The 19,383-nt window shown below is 35.2% G+C and overlaps 1 protein-coding gene across 1 annotated transcript in view; it reads right to left on the bottom strand.

Annotated features, from left to right (window-relative positions):
- LOC145266635 (uncharacterized) overlaps positions 1-19,383 on the bottom strand; it is a 471,019-nt gene that overhangs the window by 105,511 nt on the left and 346,125 nt on the right. The window contains exons 130-137 of the mRNA XM_080122558.1: positions 15,721-15,903; positions 14,670-14,801; positions 12,831-13,016; positions 12,142-12,264; positions 9,852-10,034; positions 4,955-5,077; positions 3,333-3,515; positions 674-796 (exon numbers count right to left, since the gene is read on the bottom strand). Of these exons, the coding sequence (XP_079978684.1) occupies positions 674-796; positions 3,333-3,515; positions 4,955-5,077; positions 9,852-10,034; positions 12,142-12,264; positions 12,831-13,016; positions 14,670-14,801; positions 15,721-15,903 (1,236 nt within the window). The remainder of the gene's footprint in view (positions 1-673; positions 797-3,332; positions 3,516-4,954; positions 5,078-9,851; positions 10,035-12,141; positions 12,265-12,830; positions 13,017-14,669; positions 14,802-15,720; positions 15,904-19,383) is intronic.

Genomic DNA, 19,383 nt, shown 5'->3' with positions numbered 1-19,383 from the left:
CATGTTCATTCCACAGAAACACTTGACCTTGTATCTAACCTCCTGAAGAGGAAGTAAATAACATGACCTCTTCTGGAAGTCTATTCCAAAATTCAGGAATCCTGATGGAGAAATTGTCCTGCGTCTTGCTTAATTGAAATCAGCAGTGAAAGAGTTTCTTGTAGTGCTGGAATAGACTTCTTTCTGGTACAGGAGTGAATAATGAATCTCGAGGTATGAGGTGTCTTCAATAAGTTTTCAGCCTTTCTTTTGTACAGCCATTTAAAATCGTCATAGGCAACATAAATTCAGTATGATATTACTAAATGTCTTATGAGATGCGTGACCAATTTTTATGATTTCAGATTCAAGTGCTTTCTACAATATAGTAACCCTTCTTCTTCCTACAAAATTGTAACTCATCTTCTTTATACAAAGTTGTAACTCTTTTCCTACACAATTGTAACCCTTTTCTTCCTACAAAATGATAATCGGAACCACATACAATATCAAATATGTTTCATATTTAGACGTTACTTCAGCACTCAGCTCTCATTGGATAGAAAGAACACCAATAAAAGTTTTAAAATCGAAGCTACATACATGAGTTTTCGGATTTCAACGTCAATTCAGATGAGGGTATTTGCTCTCATTTCCCTTAGTGTCACTAATCGGTCCAATTACTAAAACTTACCAGATATTGTGATACAGTGTCGAATGCTAATGATCGTTGCAGCGAAATCTGTCCAGTGTTTTGGTTCACCTGGAAATAGGTGGGTGCCGATAGATCACCAATGACTTCATAAACGAGTTGGCCCTGTGGAAGACAAAAGGTGGCAAATTAATAGAAATTATGATAAGACCATAAATATTTGCATGGCTTCAGTACAAGAATATCAGGAGGAGCTATGAATGGTCAAATAAGGTCATGTGTCTTTAGAGAGAGAGAGAGAGAGAGAGAGAGAGAGAGAGAGAGAGAGAGAGAGAGAGAGAGAGAGAAAGACAGACAGACAGACAGAAATCTGTGTATTTGTGTAGCATTGGAATACATGGGAATTATGTACCTTTAGAGAGAGGTAGAGGTAGACACACACACACACACACACACACACACACACACACACACACACACACACACACACACACACACATATATAAACGATTATGCTTGCTGCTTAATCAAGCGTAAAGCAAAGCTCTTTGATTGTAAATAAACAAACAAATCGAGTACTGTAAAAGTAGTGGTCAAATGTTTATATAAATAGACATTTAAGGAGTGGGTAGAGTAGTTGACTATCAACTAAATGGCTGTAGGTTTGATCCCGGGCTTAGGATAGGTGTTAGTCTACCTGCATTGAAGAGTTGTGATACAGCGAAATAGTCTGTTTGTAAGTGACTATATGTATATATTAGCAGGGCTACCTGGTTACTATATATCATTTTTTATTCCGAATAAATCCGTGTAGATTATCTTGGATAATATAGTATGACAAAACATATTAACATTGCTCTTTCTGGGCAACGCAGTCTTTTAACATACTTTCTCTATCAAACAGTGCTCAATATCCTGGGTAGAGCAAGTATGTTGTTTAGCACTCTTTTATTACTATATACGACTTGCCAGATATGATAGTGTACTCTTACGATCTTCAATAATGTTGCATAGATTTTCTTGTATAAAATTATATGACAAAACACAGTGACATTGTTTTTTTTTTCCCGGACGACACAACTTTTAAACATACTTGCTCTACCCAGGATATTGATCACTTTGGAGTGACTAACTTATACTCCTTACCATAGATGATTATGTACTATTATTATTTTGGCTCGCAGGCAACACCAAGAATTTTATCTAGTATAAAACATGATAAAAATAACAAAGAAAGTCTTTCTATCAGGCAATGCTGCATTTATACACACTTGCTACGGTATAATTATTAGTATAAATCCTAGGCAACACTAAGTAAATTTTCTAAACTAAAAAGTAAATTTTCTAAACTAAAATGGAGAAGACAATGCTTGGAAGGACTGTCTTGTGACAACAAAACGTACACATTTCTATCTCTGTTACCCGGGTGTTTGGGGGTGTATGTTGAGCAAAAAAAAAAAAAAAAAGTGGTAGTAAGAAGGCAGGCTTGAACCCGTACCGCGAAGGAGAAAAAGAACTAGAAAAAACGTGACGTCTTTGCTGTTACGACCACTGCCAAACCGGAAGAGACGTAGGTTTAAATTAAGGCTAGACAATCGAGAAGAGGGGATGACTTTTGAAAATATCGGTGTAAAAAGCGACCTCTCCCTGTAGAAAAGTGCCCAGTTGAGAGTGAAGAAATTAATGTTTTTAGCCAATTTTTCGGTATTTGTCGTCTGAAGGGTCAAGCTTCAAAACGATACTGATCTTGTGAAAATCTGTCGCCTCTGTCGGAAGTTTTAGGCAGACATGCAGACATTCATAAATACATTTATATATTGATAGCTCAAATTTTCGATCCAAACCGATTAAAAAGCTTGCTCTATCTCTGAATACCTTTTATGTAAAATTTCAAATGTTTAGACCAGAAATTGTCAGAGTAATTTGGTAGAGACTACAGAGATCATATTTTTTAAACTTTGACCTCTATTATGACCCCTTAACATTTATTGTTTTGGGGTCAAATCAAGTTACTAAGTTAAATCTATGTCCAAGGAACCTATATCTAAAATTTCAATTGTTTATACTCAAAATTGACAGAGGAGTTTGGTAGAGTTCTCAAAGGTCAAATCGTTGAACTTTGACCCCTTAACAGCCAAATTTCTGGCCGAAAACCGATTATAAAGATTTTCCCAAATCTCCATATCCTGTCTATCAAATTTCGAGTCTGTAGACTGAAAATTGACAGAGTTATTGCGTAGGGAAATGTACACAGACAGACAGACACACACACAGACAGACACTTTCACACACACATATATATATATGTTTTATGGTAAACAACTGATGACCCCTTTAAGAACATTGGTATTACTGACAAAATAATGTTCCAACAAATGATATTTTTTAAATAGTTTTAAAGGTTTTAAAGTAACTTCCAAGACGATTGATAGACAGACAGACAGACAGACAGACAGACAGATAGATAGATAGATAGATAGATAGATAGGCATGTACCTATGTAAGGTAAGTAGGAGAGAATCTCAGCAGGGCGCTAGATTATTAAAAAAAATGTAAGCTAAGAGCGTAATATTAATTTATGTATGTGTTATAGAAGATCAGAAAAACAGTCCGACATATCATCATATGATACCGGTATCATCTAAAATTGAAATTGAATTCGGAATAATTCCTACTTTAAATTAATACATTTGTTGCTTACCTGTAGATCTGGATCTGACGCTGTGAGTTTGGTCACTTGTGTTCCTTGATTTGCATTTGGATCCAGTCTTGTCGTTATGCTTGATGGGTTCAACACAATAGGTTTGTTTCGAACTACAGTGATAGTTACACGAGCGGTTGCACTCTTTGGTGGGCGACCATCATCCACAGCTTGGGCTGTGAGCTGCAAAGTCGAAGTAAAACCACATTTTATCATTATTTGAAAGAAAAATATGTGTTGGAACATGTAATGTAGTTGACTGCACTTATAAAGTAATTAGTCGGACTTTATCACTCATACATAGACGATTACTAATAATACAATACAAATAATACAAATTAACCATAAATCGACTTTATTACTGTTTTCAGTTATTTAACTTTAAAATGTAATAATAAAAAGTGGTGTAGTTTGTTTGAAGTATTGCCCTTATATATATATATATATATATATATATATATATATATATATATATATATATATATATATATATATATATATCGCTTTAAAGATGATACAGAGAAAACCCTATGGGCCACTTTTGCCAAAAAAGCTCATCAAGAATTAATCGTTGGTATAACACAGAAATACAAAAACCGAATTAAATTATCACGAAAGAGCAAATACTCAGGAATATACGAGAAAAAAAAAAGAGAAAAAAAAAAAACAATAGGTATTTATGTAAAATAATATATATATACAATTATATAAAATTTATGTACAAATAAGATAGAGGGGGTAGGGGAATGATTAAAATATATCCCCGAGCAAGTCCAATGATTTAATAAATTCCTTCTGTGGACAGAGAGAAGGCCTATGTAAAATAATTGAGACTGACTCCAAAATCTTTAAATGATTTTGATAGTCAGCCCAGTGTAAGATTCTAAAACAGTCCATTTTATATGTATTAGCATGAGCTGGATTTTCAATTAGGTGTTGGCCAATGGCAGATTCCGAGGTGAAAGAGGGGCAAAAGCGATGTGGCTTACCCAGTCTAATTTCTGCTGGGATATACTGGTTAATGCGTGTCTGCAAATATAAGGAGGTTCGACCCACATAGTCAGCAGCGCACTGGCAATTGAATTCATAAATAGCATCCTTCACGACCAGGGAAAATGCAGATTTTACACCAAAAACCAAACGTAACACAACAGAGGGGAAACAATTTGATACAGACTTAATGATCCGTCTGCTTAAACACTGACCAGCATTTGCTATCCAAGAAAGTTTTAAATAAACAGGACATTTTGGGTAAGGGGGGGGGGTAGGGGTATAGGAGAATTGTATTTTGCTTTGTTTTCTTTTTTCATTTGTTTTTTTAGCAAACAACATGCACTCTGGTATAATTTCTGCAATATTTAACATGTAAATTTCACAATAACATGAAAAAAAAAAAATTAACGTAAGCTAACGATTAGGGGATTAGGGTTTAGATTGCAGAACAAAGTAGATTTATGAAATGTAGATTATAATGTAAGTGTAGATATCATACTAAAGTAGATTCATGATTACGTAGATAACAAGTCAAAACGCCACTAAAATTATTAGAAATGAAATTATGGTTTCTCCATGTTTGACACAAGGTTGACTAATCAACACAAACATAGTGTTATGACTCTTACCTGGAAGACATTTTTCGGTTCGTTGAACAGTTGGTCTCGCAGATAGATTGCACCAGTATCTCGGTTGATATAATAATATTTTATATCATCAGCAGCACCAGACAATGTATAGAAGATTTTATCCTGCAAGAGAAGGCATAAATCAAATAAAGAATCATGGTGATTCACAAGTACAATGAAAGCCAATTTCTTTTTACAAGAGAATCACTGCTTGTCAAGGCTCGAAAGCTACTCAAGGATAAAAGTGAATGAATGTCAGGTGATTTGTGAAACAACACCGTAATGATTGGTAGGAGTGGAAATTGGGTAGAATTTGATTATTTAAGAGGACGGCTCAACATGAACTAGTTTACATTGGACTTGAAAGCATAATAATGTTGTAGTCAGCTGGGAAGTAGCTCTGCAGTATAGTGTTTCACAGGCAGTTCTAGGAAAGAAACTTTACTCATGGAATTTGCATTTTGTTTTAGACACAGAGAGTAAGCGAAAGTTTTGACAGTGGTAGTATCCAGCTGAGTGTTTCTTGCGGAAATTTTATAGGAAGGAACAGATTGAAGCTCAGTCGAGCACCTGTTATGAAAATAATGATAGAGTAGAGATAGCCTCGCAACATCTCTTCTGTGAGAAAGAGGTTGTAAGAAGCAATGGTATAGCAAAGAGAGGAGGTGGAGAGGCGGCCTGTGCCAGGTGGTAGGGCAGCATTTTGATGGGGTAAAAATAGAAAATAGGAAAAATTAAAATAATGAGAAGTTAACAAAAAATCTGAAATTTAATTTAATTTAACAATATTTTTTATAATTTGAATTATACTTTTTTGTTTGGTTTACTTTGTGAATCCAGTTTGCATAGTCAGTAAAATTAATTTAATACTTTCTTATGATTTGACTTTCATTTTATTTTATTTTGAAAAATCTTTGGTTTTCTTTGATGACGACTGCATATGTATACGAGTACTGTAATAAGATGAAAGTCTGAGATTAATAACAGCAGTCTAAAACTAGAACCTTAATTGTAATTCCATGAACATAAATATTTTAAGGACTTTCTGGAATTTTGAGGGTTAACAGATTATCAACGGCCAGCTGGAGGAGGGGTGCAAATCTTACAACCGCCTCGGGTGCAAAAAAGTTGCGACACCACAGGCAAGGATGAGAAAAGGACATTGTCTACTAGATTTAGAAAGAGCAGGTTTTGAATCTTGTCAGGATGCTTTCAGAAGTTCTTCCCTGTATAAGAACGAAATATGTTCTAAGATGGATTACTATAGTTATATAACTATAGTAATCCATCTTAGAACATATTTCGTTCTTATACAGGTAAAGGATTACATCAGGAGTGAAGACCTTCTGCAGCAGTAGCATGATCGAACCATTTTTAGAGCGAACTTGGCAATAGATTTGATGTAAAACTTCCATTTTAAGCCAGCAGTGAGGGTCAGTTGCAGAATCTTCCTCAAAACTAGAGCCATTCATTTCAATTGGGGAGGGAGTCAAGTGAGGATCAGAGCGTTAATGGTGAAAAGATAAAAGTTTCGTTTTGAATGCATTAAAATTAAGCAATCGCCATTTACTCCATTGCACCACACATTCAGAGGTTGAAGAGAAAAACTCCAAAAGATCTTGTCATTGCCTGCCTTAAAATAGTTTTTTTTTTTATACTAATAAGAATTAAATTTAATAAGATTGCAAGTTGGGCAACGATCGACACTGTGACAGGATTGGAAACGATGAGTAAAAAAAAGGGCAGAATTTGATTATTTAAGAAAAAATCTGGATATGTATTTAAGACTGGACTTAAAGACGACCATAATGTAGTTAACAGGAAAACAGTCCAGTGGTAGAGTGTTGCGCAGATTCAAAATAATTTGACGATTCTTTAATTTGGTTGACCAGCACCCTTTCTTCTTCTCTGCAAAATTTCTCTAACAGATGTAATGTTGCTAGTCTCAGTCTTTTCTATAAATACTATTAATAACTTAGCCACTATCATCACTATGTATATTTTTTATGATGAAAGTGTTTCTGTGAAAGGAACTAGATTCGAATTTGGCACATCCAGGTTCCAGGTTGTCAGTCCTTGTCGTTCGACCCTCTTCATCACAAACTAAAATACATTGTTTTTTATTTTACTAATTTTTTGTATACGACACAATCATGTTGACACACCGATTCTCACCAGATCACCGAAGTTAAGAAAAGATAAGCCTGGCCAGTACTAAATGGGTGACCATTTAGGAAGGCTAGGCGCTGTATGTACTGCGCCATAGAAATATTCAGATTGGTATCTGGGAGCACGTTTTACTCACTGGGGGGGAGATGTACCCCCCCCCAATCAAGACGGAAAGCAACAGAAAAATACCGTCTTTACTTGTCTTCCCAAGATTATCATGGCTCTACAATTTAGAGATTCGTGGTCGCCGACGCTGTAAAAAGAGCAGGGCTGCTGTTGATGCTGATGAATTTTTCAACAATATTTCCTTAAAAATTGATTTACATCAGTAATAATTGTTTACATGTGAATGTATATATTGATGAAGTTTTAGTTTTTTTAAAAATTTTTCTTCCTTTGAGGATTGTAACGCTGGGTATGGGCAGCCGAACCAGCTGCCAACATTGCCCTGCTTTTTATTGAAACCAACTGAGAGCTCTTTTTAGTATCTTCGTTCTTTCCTTAAGTGCAATTCTCTGGATTTCTTTTGCACTTGGTTCACCAGGAATATTAGTTAGGTAGGACTTCAGGTTCTTCTTCATAAGCCCTGTGGCACCTATAATAACTGGTATGATTGATATCTCTCTAAGATTCCAGTTTCTTTTCATATCATAGATGAGACCTTGATATTTGATCTCTTTCTCCCTTTCAGCTTAAGACCTTCCTCATTAGGAACACTCACTTCAACCAAGGTTGCAACTCTCTCTGACTTATTCCATATAACTATGTCAGGTTTCACAGCAGCATTTTCAAGGTAGGTGGCTGTAATGAACACACATGTGCTATAAGATTTATTATATGTTACAAGAATTAAAAACAACTTATATTAACGTCAGCTATTTTCCTTTTGGCGTTTTCAATTTAACATAACAGTCAGAAGTCAATATAATCAACGTGAAAATAGTTATTTTCCTGTTTAGATCGATGTTACTCGGGACAAAAATCTGCCAATATTTCTAAAATCTGTCACTTTCCAAAGCAATGAACTAAAGAAACCTTTTCAACCACTAATAGCCATGGCTAATGATACATTTACCTGAAAGTACTTCGTTCAAATTTCTTGGCTTAACGTCCACAGGGAATATATTGAGGGTATTGCTAAGGCTGCTGCAAAGAAGGTGGGCTCTCTCTACCATGCTAGAAAGTTACTTACACTTGAGAATATCTTGTACCTCTAGAAGGCGACCATTCGCCAATCTATGAAGTATTGTTGTCATATTTGGGGTGGTGCATCTGCTACTAGTCTCTCACTCCTAGACAGGGTCCAAAAGAGAGTCGCCAATATATTAGGTCCTAAACTGTCAGTTAGGCATCAACCTCTGTCCCATCGACGAAATGTTGCATCTCTCTACCTGTTTTACAAGTATGTTAATGGGGGTGCTTTGATGAACTACAATCCCTTGTACCCCTTCAATGTAAATACCTCTAACAAACCCAACAAGCAGCAAAATCCCACCCCTTACACAGAGATCCCCAGATGCCAGAAAATCTTCTACTCTGATAATTTCTTCCCTATGACTGCTAGACTTTGAAATTCTCTTTTATGTTCCTGCTTTCCTGATTGTACTGACATGCAGAAGTTCAAGTGTAGTGTAAACAGACATCTTGTTGCTCAACTCCCTACATAGTATCCCTGCAAATTATGTCCCAGATAGTAGCCCCCTACATCAAAGTGGCACTGTGCCTTGTTTAGAGTGAAAATGCAATTAAAAAACACAAAAAAGCAGAGTTTCATTGGAGACATTCATTCCATCGACAGCGATAACACTAAGTTCCACAGCAAAATTCATCTAGTTTTTCTTTCTTTATATGTGTACTTGCATCTAAACGCATCTTCCATTAGAAGAGTTATTTTCCAATAACTACCTGTTTGTGGAATGCAATGTAACTACAACATGATTCTATTCAATTCTAATGTTAGCTAGTTTTCAAACCAATGAACTAAAAAACCTGGGAAGTTTTATTAGAGACGTTTATGCCATTGACAATGATAAAAACGTAAGTTTGACGGCAAACCTAACAATGCCACGGGGCTGCTTCCGCTCTAACTACAACACAGTTCTATTCAAGTTCCTGTTGGACCATCCTCTCAAATAATGAAATTCTATCCAGTTTGAGTCATCATCACCAATTATTGTATAGTTGGTTCTCTCTACACCGATCTCTGTTTATCGTTGCTTGTTCCAGCGGTTTTGGTAATCAAACACAGACGATTTCATAAACAAAACTGTATTTATTTATTTATTATTTTGCCTGTCAATAGTAGTAGGACGCGTCGAGCTAGGATAGTAGAAAGGTAAAGGTTGGGGGTGGCGAGCTAACGACATGACAATCGCACACCTCTCTCCGTTTGTCTCGTCTCTGTCTTGTGTTGTCGGACCTCCTGTTTTTATTGACTGTTTCTTTTTTTTTTTTATTCCATCAGAGGTCAATATGTGTGCACAAAGTCCGACCTAAGATCTCTTTGTTTCTTGTTTTACTTTGTTCTCTGCTAACCTGGAATTTGTGTGTGTGCACGATCTCAAATTCCTTTATCCAACACAATTATTCACTTTTTTCTGACAATCATTTGGCCCTTATCTCTGAGTGGACTTCATGTCTTGATATATAGCAACTCAATAAAACAGAACATTATTTGCACCATGTAACAAGAAGGAATATTTATGTAAAAAAATCAACCGTTACTTACATTATCGTTATCTGTAGCCCTGACTGAGATGACTGGATTAAGAAGAGGATGATATTCATTGACGGTTGTTTGATAGTCTGTCTGAGAGAAACGTGGTGCGTTTGTATTACGGATGATTGTGAAAAAGACAGTGGCATCGGCTCTGTTGTTCGGGAACACAGTATCATAGGCTTGGAGTTTCAACTGCAAAATAGAATATAGAATGAATGACCCAATATTTAGATATAGATATGCGAAAATAAGAAAATAAACATTAAACTAGAACTACAAGTACACGAAGTTGCACAAAGAAGGAAGTCCAGTGTTACACGTAGTGAAGAAGAGAGAAAAATCATCCTTATCGGTAGGTGTGTAAAAATAAATGAAAAATATCATTACAAGTTAGTTGAACTAGAGCTACGTGTACAGGAAGTTGCATCAGGGTTGAAGTCCAAAGTGGCAAATAACGAGAAAGAGAGAACAATGCTCCTCTTTTGCAGATTTATAAATAAGGTTAGAATCTAAAACTCTCCACAACAAGTTAAAATTAAGTAAGAAATAATGGAAAATTCAGTTAGAAGTAAAAGGTAGATACAAAGCTCCAGACAGACGGATACCAAATCTTAGTATACTTCCGGCTGCAGATAGATAGATAGTAAATTTTCATTATTAATAGAAATAATAGCATAGTTTTGACTTGGAGCAGATAGATATCAAATGTTCATTATTAATAGAAGTTATAGTATAGTTTTTCTTCAGATAGACGGATAGAAATCAAATTTTCATAATTAATAGAAGTTTTTGGTTTTGTTTCAGACAGATATCAAATTTTCATTATTAATATTGATAGAAGTTATAGTATAGTTTTTGCTTCAGATTGACAACTACTAAATTTTCATTATTAATAGAAGTAATAGTATAATTTTTGCTTCAGACAGATACGAAATCTTCATCAATAATAGAATTAATAGTATTGTGTGGGCTTCAGACGGGCAGATACCAAATCTTCATTATTAATAGATATCAACATGCGTTGATTTTTATTTCAATTGAAAAAGTACTTATAGTAAGATTATAGTACAGAATAGGACAGAAATACTCCCCAACATTCAAAACGATCATCTATGTGTGCTAATGAACTTATACAATCACGTATGATTACGTTTTCATTTAGTTACTGACTTAGTATTTCATTTCAGGCATTAATCCTCATCCTAAACTTAACATCATCATCAGTCAATATACTTTGGACTGGTGCATATCGTGCTTTTGCTGCAGAAACATTTTTGAAAAATGGTAAATCTATTTGTTATGGAGAAAGCTTTGTGAGCTTATTGCATGTTAAGCCAGAATGATGCAGTTCTGGATAGAAAATTAATCCCGCCATACATTGTATATTTCAGAGCCAAAAGTCCGACACTTAAAAGAAAACCACTTGGAAGACCTCGAATCGCCCGAACTTCAAACAGTTGAAACCTTCTGTTACTCAGTTTCCTACATGTTCAGCTTATAAAAACGCTTCTGTGTTGGGATTGTCTTATCAAACAATATAAAAATGTCCACACATGTGAATTTCCATCCACTCAAATTAATGATCGTTTAAAAACTTCATAAACGCAATGAGGAAGATGTTTTTTTCACGTAGTGACAGTGTCATTCAGAATGTTTTCCTTATGATACTTCAGGTGATGGAAAACTTCGAAATCTTCTCCAACTAGAGAGAGTTCAAACACTGGCTACTGGAATGGTGCAGGGTTTATCAGATCTGCCCTATGAAAACCGATTCAAAATGCTTGATATTTTTTCCTTGAGTGCCGACGATTACAGTGATCTGATTTGAGCATTATGATATACCTCAGAACCTTTCATTCATCCCTGCATCAAAAAGAGGAGTACATAAATACTATATATGAAATTATTCTACCGCCAATTTCAATTGAAATGAAGGAAGGATGTTTGCTCAATCCGAATCCCTGGACACTGGAATATAATTCCTAGTGAAATAATGAATGTACTAATAACACAATAATTCAAGCTAAATTTGAACAAGTACTGAACTACTTTGTTTTCTTCTCTGTAAATTTCTAATACCGTTTCTCTACGTAACATTGAAGAACGATTGTTTTATTGCCAAATGAATTGAAAAAAAAAAAGAGTATACAGTGTATTATTTTTTAAACCAAATGAAGAAAAACAGCAAACTGTTATTTAGACAATAGTGACATTAATTTGTCATAAATCTTGTGTCCTCCTCATTCTAATAATCTTTCAAATGTGGGATATGTTTCTGTCGCATAATCAGTGTACTTACCACGAAGGAGTTGGTCAATACATTTTTCAGAGAAGATGCGAGAGTAATTCTTCCGGTGTCTTTATTGACATTGCACAACTGGAGTGCAACTGGATCTCCGATGGCCACATATTCGAGTTTACCCTGTTATTAAAAATGGATAAGAGTCACACATTAAGAAAAGGACATACATAAAAGAATGCTTCAGCAAGGACCCGTAGCGTAACGGATAAATACTTGGTTAAGTTCAGTTGTAAGTAATACTCTTCTGGGGGTTGAAGAGTCAATTCCTAAAATTTCTAATGTCTCTAATTTTTGTGAAATTTAAACAATAGATATAAGACACAAATTCGTCAATATTTAAAAATAAAATTAAGTTTCTTTGGAGTATTATAAAAGATTTTAGAGTGCATAATATGCATACAACCTCCCGTTTGAAATTCAAATATTTAAGATTTGCATTGAATTTGATCTGTACACAAGAAAACCAACACAACAAGATCTCCGAATTTTAAGTTTGTCTTGTGACCTCTTGAACTTATACCTGAAATTTAAAACATTTTCTATTAAGAATCATCTAATTAGTTTTGATAAAAAATAAAACTAGGATTCTAGACATAAGGTTAAGTAGTATTCTATCTTGGTGTAAATCTCCATAAAAGGACATCAGCGTGGTGCAAAACTGTCTTAGAGAATTAATAGATAGGCACCTTCAAGTCGTTGTCTGAGGCAGTAACATCTATCAAACTGCTTCCAAGTGCAGTAGCTTCGGGAATACTGACACTCGCACTTGATCGGAAAAACTGTGGCTTGAACTGATCTTTGACAATAGTGATTTCCACTGTGGCTATTCCGCTTTTCTTGGGGTTTCCTCCGTCAGTCGCTGAGACTCTAAACTAAAAAAAAACAAAAACAAACAAAAAACAGAAAGCTGATGAACAAGGGCTGAATAAGAAATGGGCAATAACTTCAAGTTATTTTGGATCAACATTTTTTAACGTGAATTACGTGGGGTGAAAAATGTAACTCAACATATAATGAAATGCAAATAAGGTTGCAAAAAAAAAAGACGTATTAAAAAAGCAAAAATATTTATAGATATATATTAGCTTTTCTATAATATATATATATTTTAATATAATGCATATAAGATGATTATTGGATTATTACACACATTTTGGATATTAATTTGAGTCTACATGTCAACAGTATACTTCCGGATTCTTCTTATGGGAACATTGTCTTCTATTATCTTTCCGTTTTGATAATACTTCACATCTCCATATCTTTTCATCTGTTCTTTGAATCCTTGACTTTTAATTTATCCTTACATATAAAAAAAAATTTCCCCTCAATTTATGAACTCTTTTCACAAATTTTTTTTTTTGCATTTATGAGTAGCTTTCATGTAATGCTGTTTCAATTCATGCCAGAACTAGCAAATTCATTATATTTCATTGAACAGCAGGGATAATCCCTGTTTGTTTATCTTGAGATCCGTTTTTTTTCCATTTGGCGGGCCAATGTTCAGACGGTCTGTTTGAGTGTAAAAATAAATTTGCCATAGTCGCAAATGTTTCTGACTTCCATGAGTCGTCTTCAGGCGAGTGATGAATTAAAACATTGTGTTTAGTGAATTTATTGAAAAAGTCAATTAAAATCGTTTCAAATCGGTAAAAGCACTTAAGCGTACACTCCACCCCCTCTCATATTGCGCCTGATTGATGGTCGGTTTGTTAATGTGACTGAGGAGGGTTTTCATGATTGGGAGGCGCATATTACAATGTGAGACGGCTAAACTGACAGTGTCTTTTATTAATGTTTCTAAATTCGTTTTCTGGGGAAGTCGAAACCTTGTGCTAAAAGCTGTTGGTAGATTGAGCTGTTATGGAAAGATAGCTGACATGTAAGCTAGCGAGATATACTGGTTCTAGTCATGCCAATGTACGAGTTGTTTTGGAGACACATTCCCCCCTATAGGATCGCAAGAGAAACAAACAGGAATTATCCCAGCTGTTCAATGAAACATACACCCATATGGTAACAATCCTGTGAATCATTACTGTATTGAACTAGAAATAATCAATAATAAATGGAGTTTAGCTTCAATACTTCATGTGCATCGACTGAAGGTTCAGGTCATTTTTAAAACATACATTCTTTCATTTCAGCATACTCAAAAGTGATAAAAAACAAAAATAGTTATTGTTACAAAAAGGGGGGCACTATATATTCTAGCAGGCTTCATTCTAGATTATTGTGTTGAACTGAACCAGTCTTAACACATACAATTGCTGGATCTCTCTTACTGTAACTACTTGATGCTGAAAGACGTTTACAGTAGCACGCTTTGATGAGGTTTCCTAACAAGCTGTATTAATACGTCAAGCCATTCTATTGTCCGATGGGCCAATTACTCAGTGTTAAACTTTGTCTATTTACACTAAGAAAAAATAGTACATCAAACGTGTGACTACTATGTGTTCTAATAAAAAAAAAAAAAAAACTTATAACTATTACAATAACAAACAATGAGGAGCTTTACTTACCCTGTAAAAGGTTTTCAAGGCCGTGCTTAAGTCGTTAGTGTAAATTTCGCCTGTGTCACTTCTGATATAAAAATGATTTGCCGCCTCTTTACCTTCATTATCGAGTACAATCGCATAAACTAAGTTGCTGCCCTGTTGAAAGAAGAAAAAGGTTAGATTAAACAGGCATGACTAGATATAGATGACTGTGTTGTGGGCTTGCACAACACACACGGGATACTCTCCTTCAGCACACCCTAGTTTCAGTGAAAAGTTGGGACAAGATAACTAAAATCATGGCATAAAGCTGTGGTTTTCTGGGTTTTCTTTAACATATATGATCTAACAAAATCTATGATCCATATCGCTGAGTGAGGTAACTTTGTACCTAGGTACTATGCCATGTATTTCTATTCCCTTGCTTGGTTTAAAAAGAGAAAGACATTATTTATTTGTATTATTATTCATCGGAGTACTGTTCTCATCTTGAGTGTGATTTCGTGAGTTTCGGTCGATATAACCTCCGACCTTCTTCAGGTATATCTTGTCGAACTCTGGAATGTTTCTGTTGAACTTGGGAATTTGGACGGAATTTCGAGCGGAACCCTTTATTTAATTCATGAGATTAGCGTGCTCTTGGTTCGTCAGCCATGACTGGATAGAGGTCCTAAGTAATTCGCAAATGTATTTTTCGATCGCCCACACTGAGGATTGAACCTTCAACCTTCAGGAGAGTATTACTTTTACAATTGATTTTTCCCCAGTACTCTAACCACTGCGCCATGCATCAATGAACTGTGACTTTGTAAAGATATAAGATACTCTCTGCTTTAAGTAATTTTATAGCATGGTATAGGATAACCACCGTCTTTGCAGCAGCCTTGGCAATGTCATAGATGTATTTTTTCCAATTCATGTTGCCTATGAATACCAGGTTGAAGAGTTTGAAAGATGAGCTCTCAGGTAGGGTGTTACTTAGAATGGTAATTCTTGGTTGAGAAGATTTTTTTGTAGTTATTAAAGGAAAGAAGATTTAATCTGCAGATGATGCTATTGAAATCAAAATACTTACCGATTCGACATCTGTGGCAGAGACTTTCAAGATGGGCTTTCCGTCCGTTTTTCCTTCATTCACTGTTGCCTGATATAAGCTGTTTCTGAAGAAAGGTTGGGATGGATTTCTGTCGACTGTTACAGTTAATAAACCTCTTGCCTTTTGTGTCGGGTTTGTACTATCATAGGCAACCACAAGAATCTGTAAATTTAGAAAGAAAGAAACATAACAGTTGGATAATGAAGTTCATCCCAAAAAAGGCATTCAGCCATTCTGATCTAAATGTTGTATAATAGGGTGGTTCATATTGGAGAGAGACGGAGTACATATATATTGATGAGGGGAGAGAAAAGAGAGAAGACATTTATACTGTTCTGATGTGTTTATTATTACATATACTGTAGAGAGGAGAGAGGGTGATCAGTTCTTATGACACAGGAGGGGACAATCATTACTTATGATGAAGAGGAGGACACATTACTTAAGATGGGTTATACGATGTTCATTAATAATGATTACACATTACCTTTGTTGTAGTAAGACGACACGAAGACGGCAGTTACAAAAATAGATGTTCTTTTATTCCATTTGACCGGTCGAAATGATGATGACATCCAGGAATTCAAAGTCGACTACATGATTTTTCCTTCGCTTCTAAAGGGACCCTCCTCTGACTATGTCAGCTCTGTTTCCTATCTTCGTCTCCAACTATGTCTAACTCATCTTCGACTAGCTCCTATATTGAGAATTCATTTCTGCCATGACATCATATGTGTGTCCAAAAACGTGATCGACCCACGTGGCATAAATATGCATGGTTCGCACATGTTTCCAAACCATTTCTGCAGACAAAGAATTCTCACTCCAATTTTTTCCTAACCTATTTTTCAACATAATTAAATTGCATTGTTCTTTAATTTCTAGCTGACCTTATTTTAATTCAGTTTTCATAAAAAGAATTGAACAATCGAAATTTCTTTTACAACAACATATCTAAACTATTTTATGTGAAACTGAACAATGCTAAATTCCACATTCCATTTCTGAATCTATTTCTGAATCTTGCTTATAAAGTTCGAATCTCGGTCTATCTAATGTTTTTCTTACTTACAAGAAAAGGGGAACCTTTTCTTGTAACATCAAGAGCTAATCCTAATAATATAAAGAGAAAGGAAGATACAATTACTTTAAAACAAACCCAGCTTGGTCTTTTTATTGACTCCGTAAATCCCAGGGTGACTCAAAACATACTACTGATTCATTGACCTGGTATGACAATGAAACATTGCATAAATATAGAGAATTCTTAGACAAACATTTCTATATATAAAAAAGGTTGCCAACGTTAGTAGTCTTTTGATGGCATAATTAGTTGTACTCATTAAAGTTCATACTTTTACACTCCTATCCTGTTTAACATTTATGTGCCGGGATTATTCAGATCCCTCACCTTCACCACCTCGTGGCAGTTGCCGTTGGAACGCTACATATGACTCCTCAACCAGTCCTCTCTATCCTTACGTGTCCTCTGCACGTTTGGCCACATTGCTCAGTTTCAATCCAGTTTATTCTGTAATTTTATCTTTCCATCTCTTCTGTTTTCCCCTTTTCTTACTTTTCTGTTCCGTAAAGCACTGTCTTCGCAAGCCTCTCTCCTCTTGTTATGTGGCTAAACCATTTTAGTTTATACCTCCTGATTGTGGTGAGAAAATCTTCATGAGGACCAATGGCTTGTCTTATTCTGTTTTTGATTTCCTCATTAGTTATGTGGTCTTTGTAAGAGATGCCAAGCGGTCTTTTGAAGCATCTCATTTCTGAGGCCTGAATCTTCTTTTCTAATTCTTCTGTAAGGGTCCATGTTTCACATGCAGAAAAACTGAGTGGACAAGGGAACGCATGAGTTTTATCTTTGAACTGAGCTTCATTGCTTTGTCCTTCCAAATGATGTTCAACTTTAGCCAGCGTACTTCAGGTTTGCACCTCTCATCTGAAACTATTTCTCCAAGTATTTGAAATACTAATATTCATATTAAGCCAAGGTCAAATACCTTCGCTCAATATGAACTTAATATGTTGACTTGGATACAACCATATTGCAGTTAGCTTGGAAGCAGCTCCATGGCATTTTTTTCATAGATTGGAAATAAATTTTATCCATGAAAGTTTCGTTTAGTTTCAGACTCACATAAAAAAGAAAAGCTAAGTACAGTGCTTGTAGCTAGATGAGTTTTGCTGCAAACCTTACCTTGTTATCACTGTCTACGGCACGAACGACTCCAACAAAAATTCCCGGATTTTTTTAGTTCATCAGTTTGAAAGCCGAAAGGTTGTATAACTCCAAATTATGTTCAACTTAGCCAGTGTTACTGCTGTCATTGCAGTTCTAGCTAAGACTTCAGGTTTATTAGTTCTCATCTAAAAACATCAGGTTTTTTAAACTTGAAACCTGAAGTTTTTAGATGAGGATTGGTAATTTGTGTTATTTGTTATTTGTTCTCATCTTGGTTCTTATTTTCACATCTGATCTTCTCCAGATGCATTTTTTATTTTATGGAAGTCACTCCAGACAAGGCATTAAGCCACTTGATGTAAGTAGCTAGACATAATAATAAAAAGGAAAGAAAGTAGAATTACTTCAAGACAAACCAAGACTGAAAGAAAACTCACGGCTAGCGTGCAATCCTCTGGACCCCAAACACGTTAGCCAAAAAGTAAGCTCTTTAAAAGCCAAATAAAGAAAGAAGCGATCACAAGTTTGGCTGATAAAAAAGTCGACCCGTTTTGCTAACTTTTATTTAAAAAACAAATCAAAACGAGTTTCCTTTTTTATTTTTTGTATTTAAATTATTCTTACTTATGATTCCATTTGGCATAAGGTTAGACTGTTCGTCAATAGGCTGGAAGACCAGGGTTCAATTCTCAGTCGAATCATACTAAAGACTCAAAATATGGTGCCTGATCTCCCTTGCTAAACATTCAGCATTATAAAATGGGGACAAGTTTAAGTGGAATAATTCTTAGAAAGGAGTTGCACCCTCCTTACATCTAAATGTTATAATTAACGAAAAAAGAGCCGTTGGGTTTTCCTCGACTATGATCGGTCACTTTAATCCATGCCATAAACCCTTATATCAGGCGCCCTATGTAGGATGACGGCAGCCCTTCCTGCAAGAACTGCAAAAACCTTATGTCGTCATCTTCCTTGATCGGGATATACATGTGATTAGGGACCGTTTGTAAATTTAGTATTCACTTACTCCTTCAGAGGAAACTAGTTCTACCTGCCTAGAGTGAATGCCAGAAAGATAATAAAAGAAAGACAGAAAGAAAGAGAAAGGGAAAGAGGGAAAAGAAAAGAGAGAGAGAAAGAGAGAAACAAGAAGGAAAATGAAATTAAAAAAAGAGAGAGAAACAGATTAAGAAAGGAAGGGAAAAGATAGAGACAGAAAGAAAGAGAAAGGGAAAGAAATTAAAAAGAAAGAAAAAGAGAGACAAAACAGCGATAGGAAAAAAGAAATAAATAAAGAGAAAGAACGAGAAGGAGAACAAAAGGGAGATAAAGAATGAAAAAGAGAGACTATAGAAATGAGAGAAATAGAAGAAGAGAGAAAGGAAAGAAAGTGAAAGGGAAGGAGGAAAGAAAGAAAGAGATAAATAAGCATAGAGAGATTGAAAGAAGAA

This window comes from Euprymna scolopes, chromosome 41, assembly GCF_053919585.1.
Source record: "Euprymna scolopes isolate OS-2025 chromosome 41, ASM5391958v1, whole genome shotgun sequence".
NCBI lineage: Eukaryota > Metazoa > Mollusca > Cephalopoda > Sepiida > Sepiolidae > Euprymna > Euprymna scolopes.
This window is presented reverse-complemented; position numbering and strand designations above follow the sequence as displayed.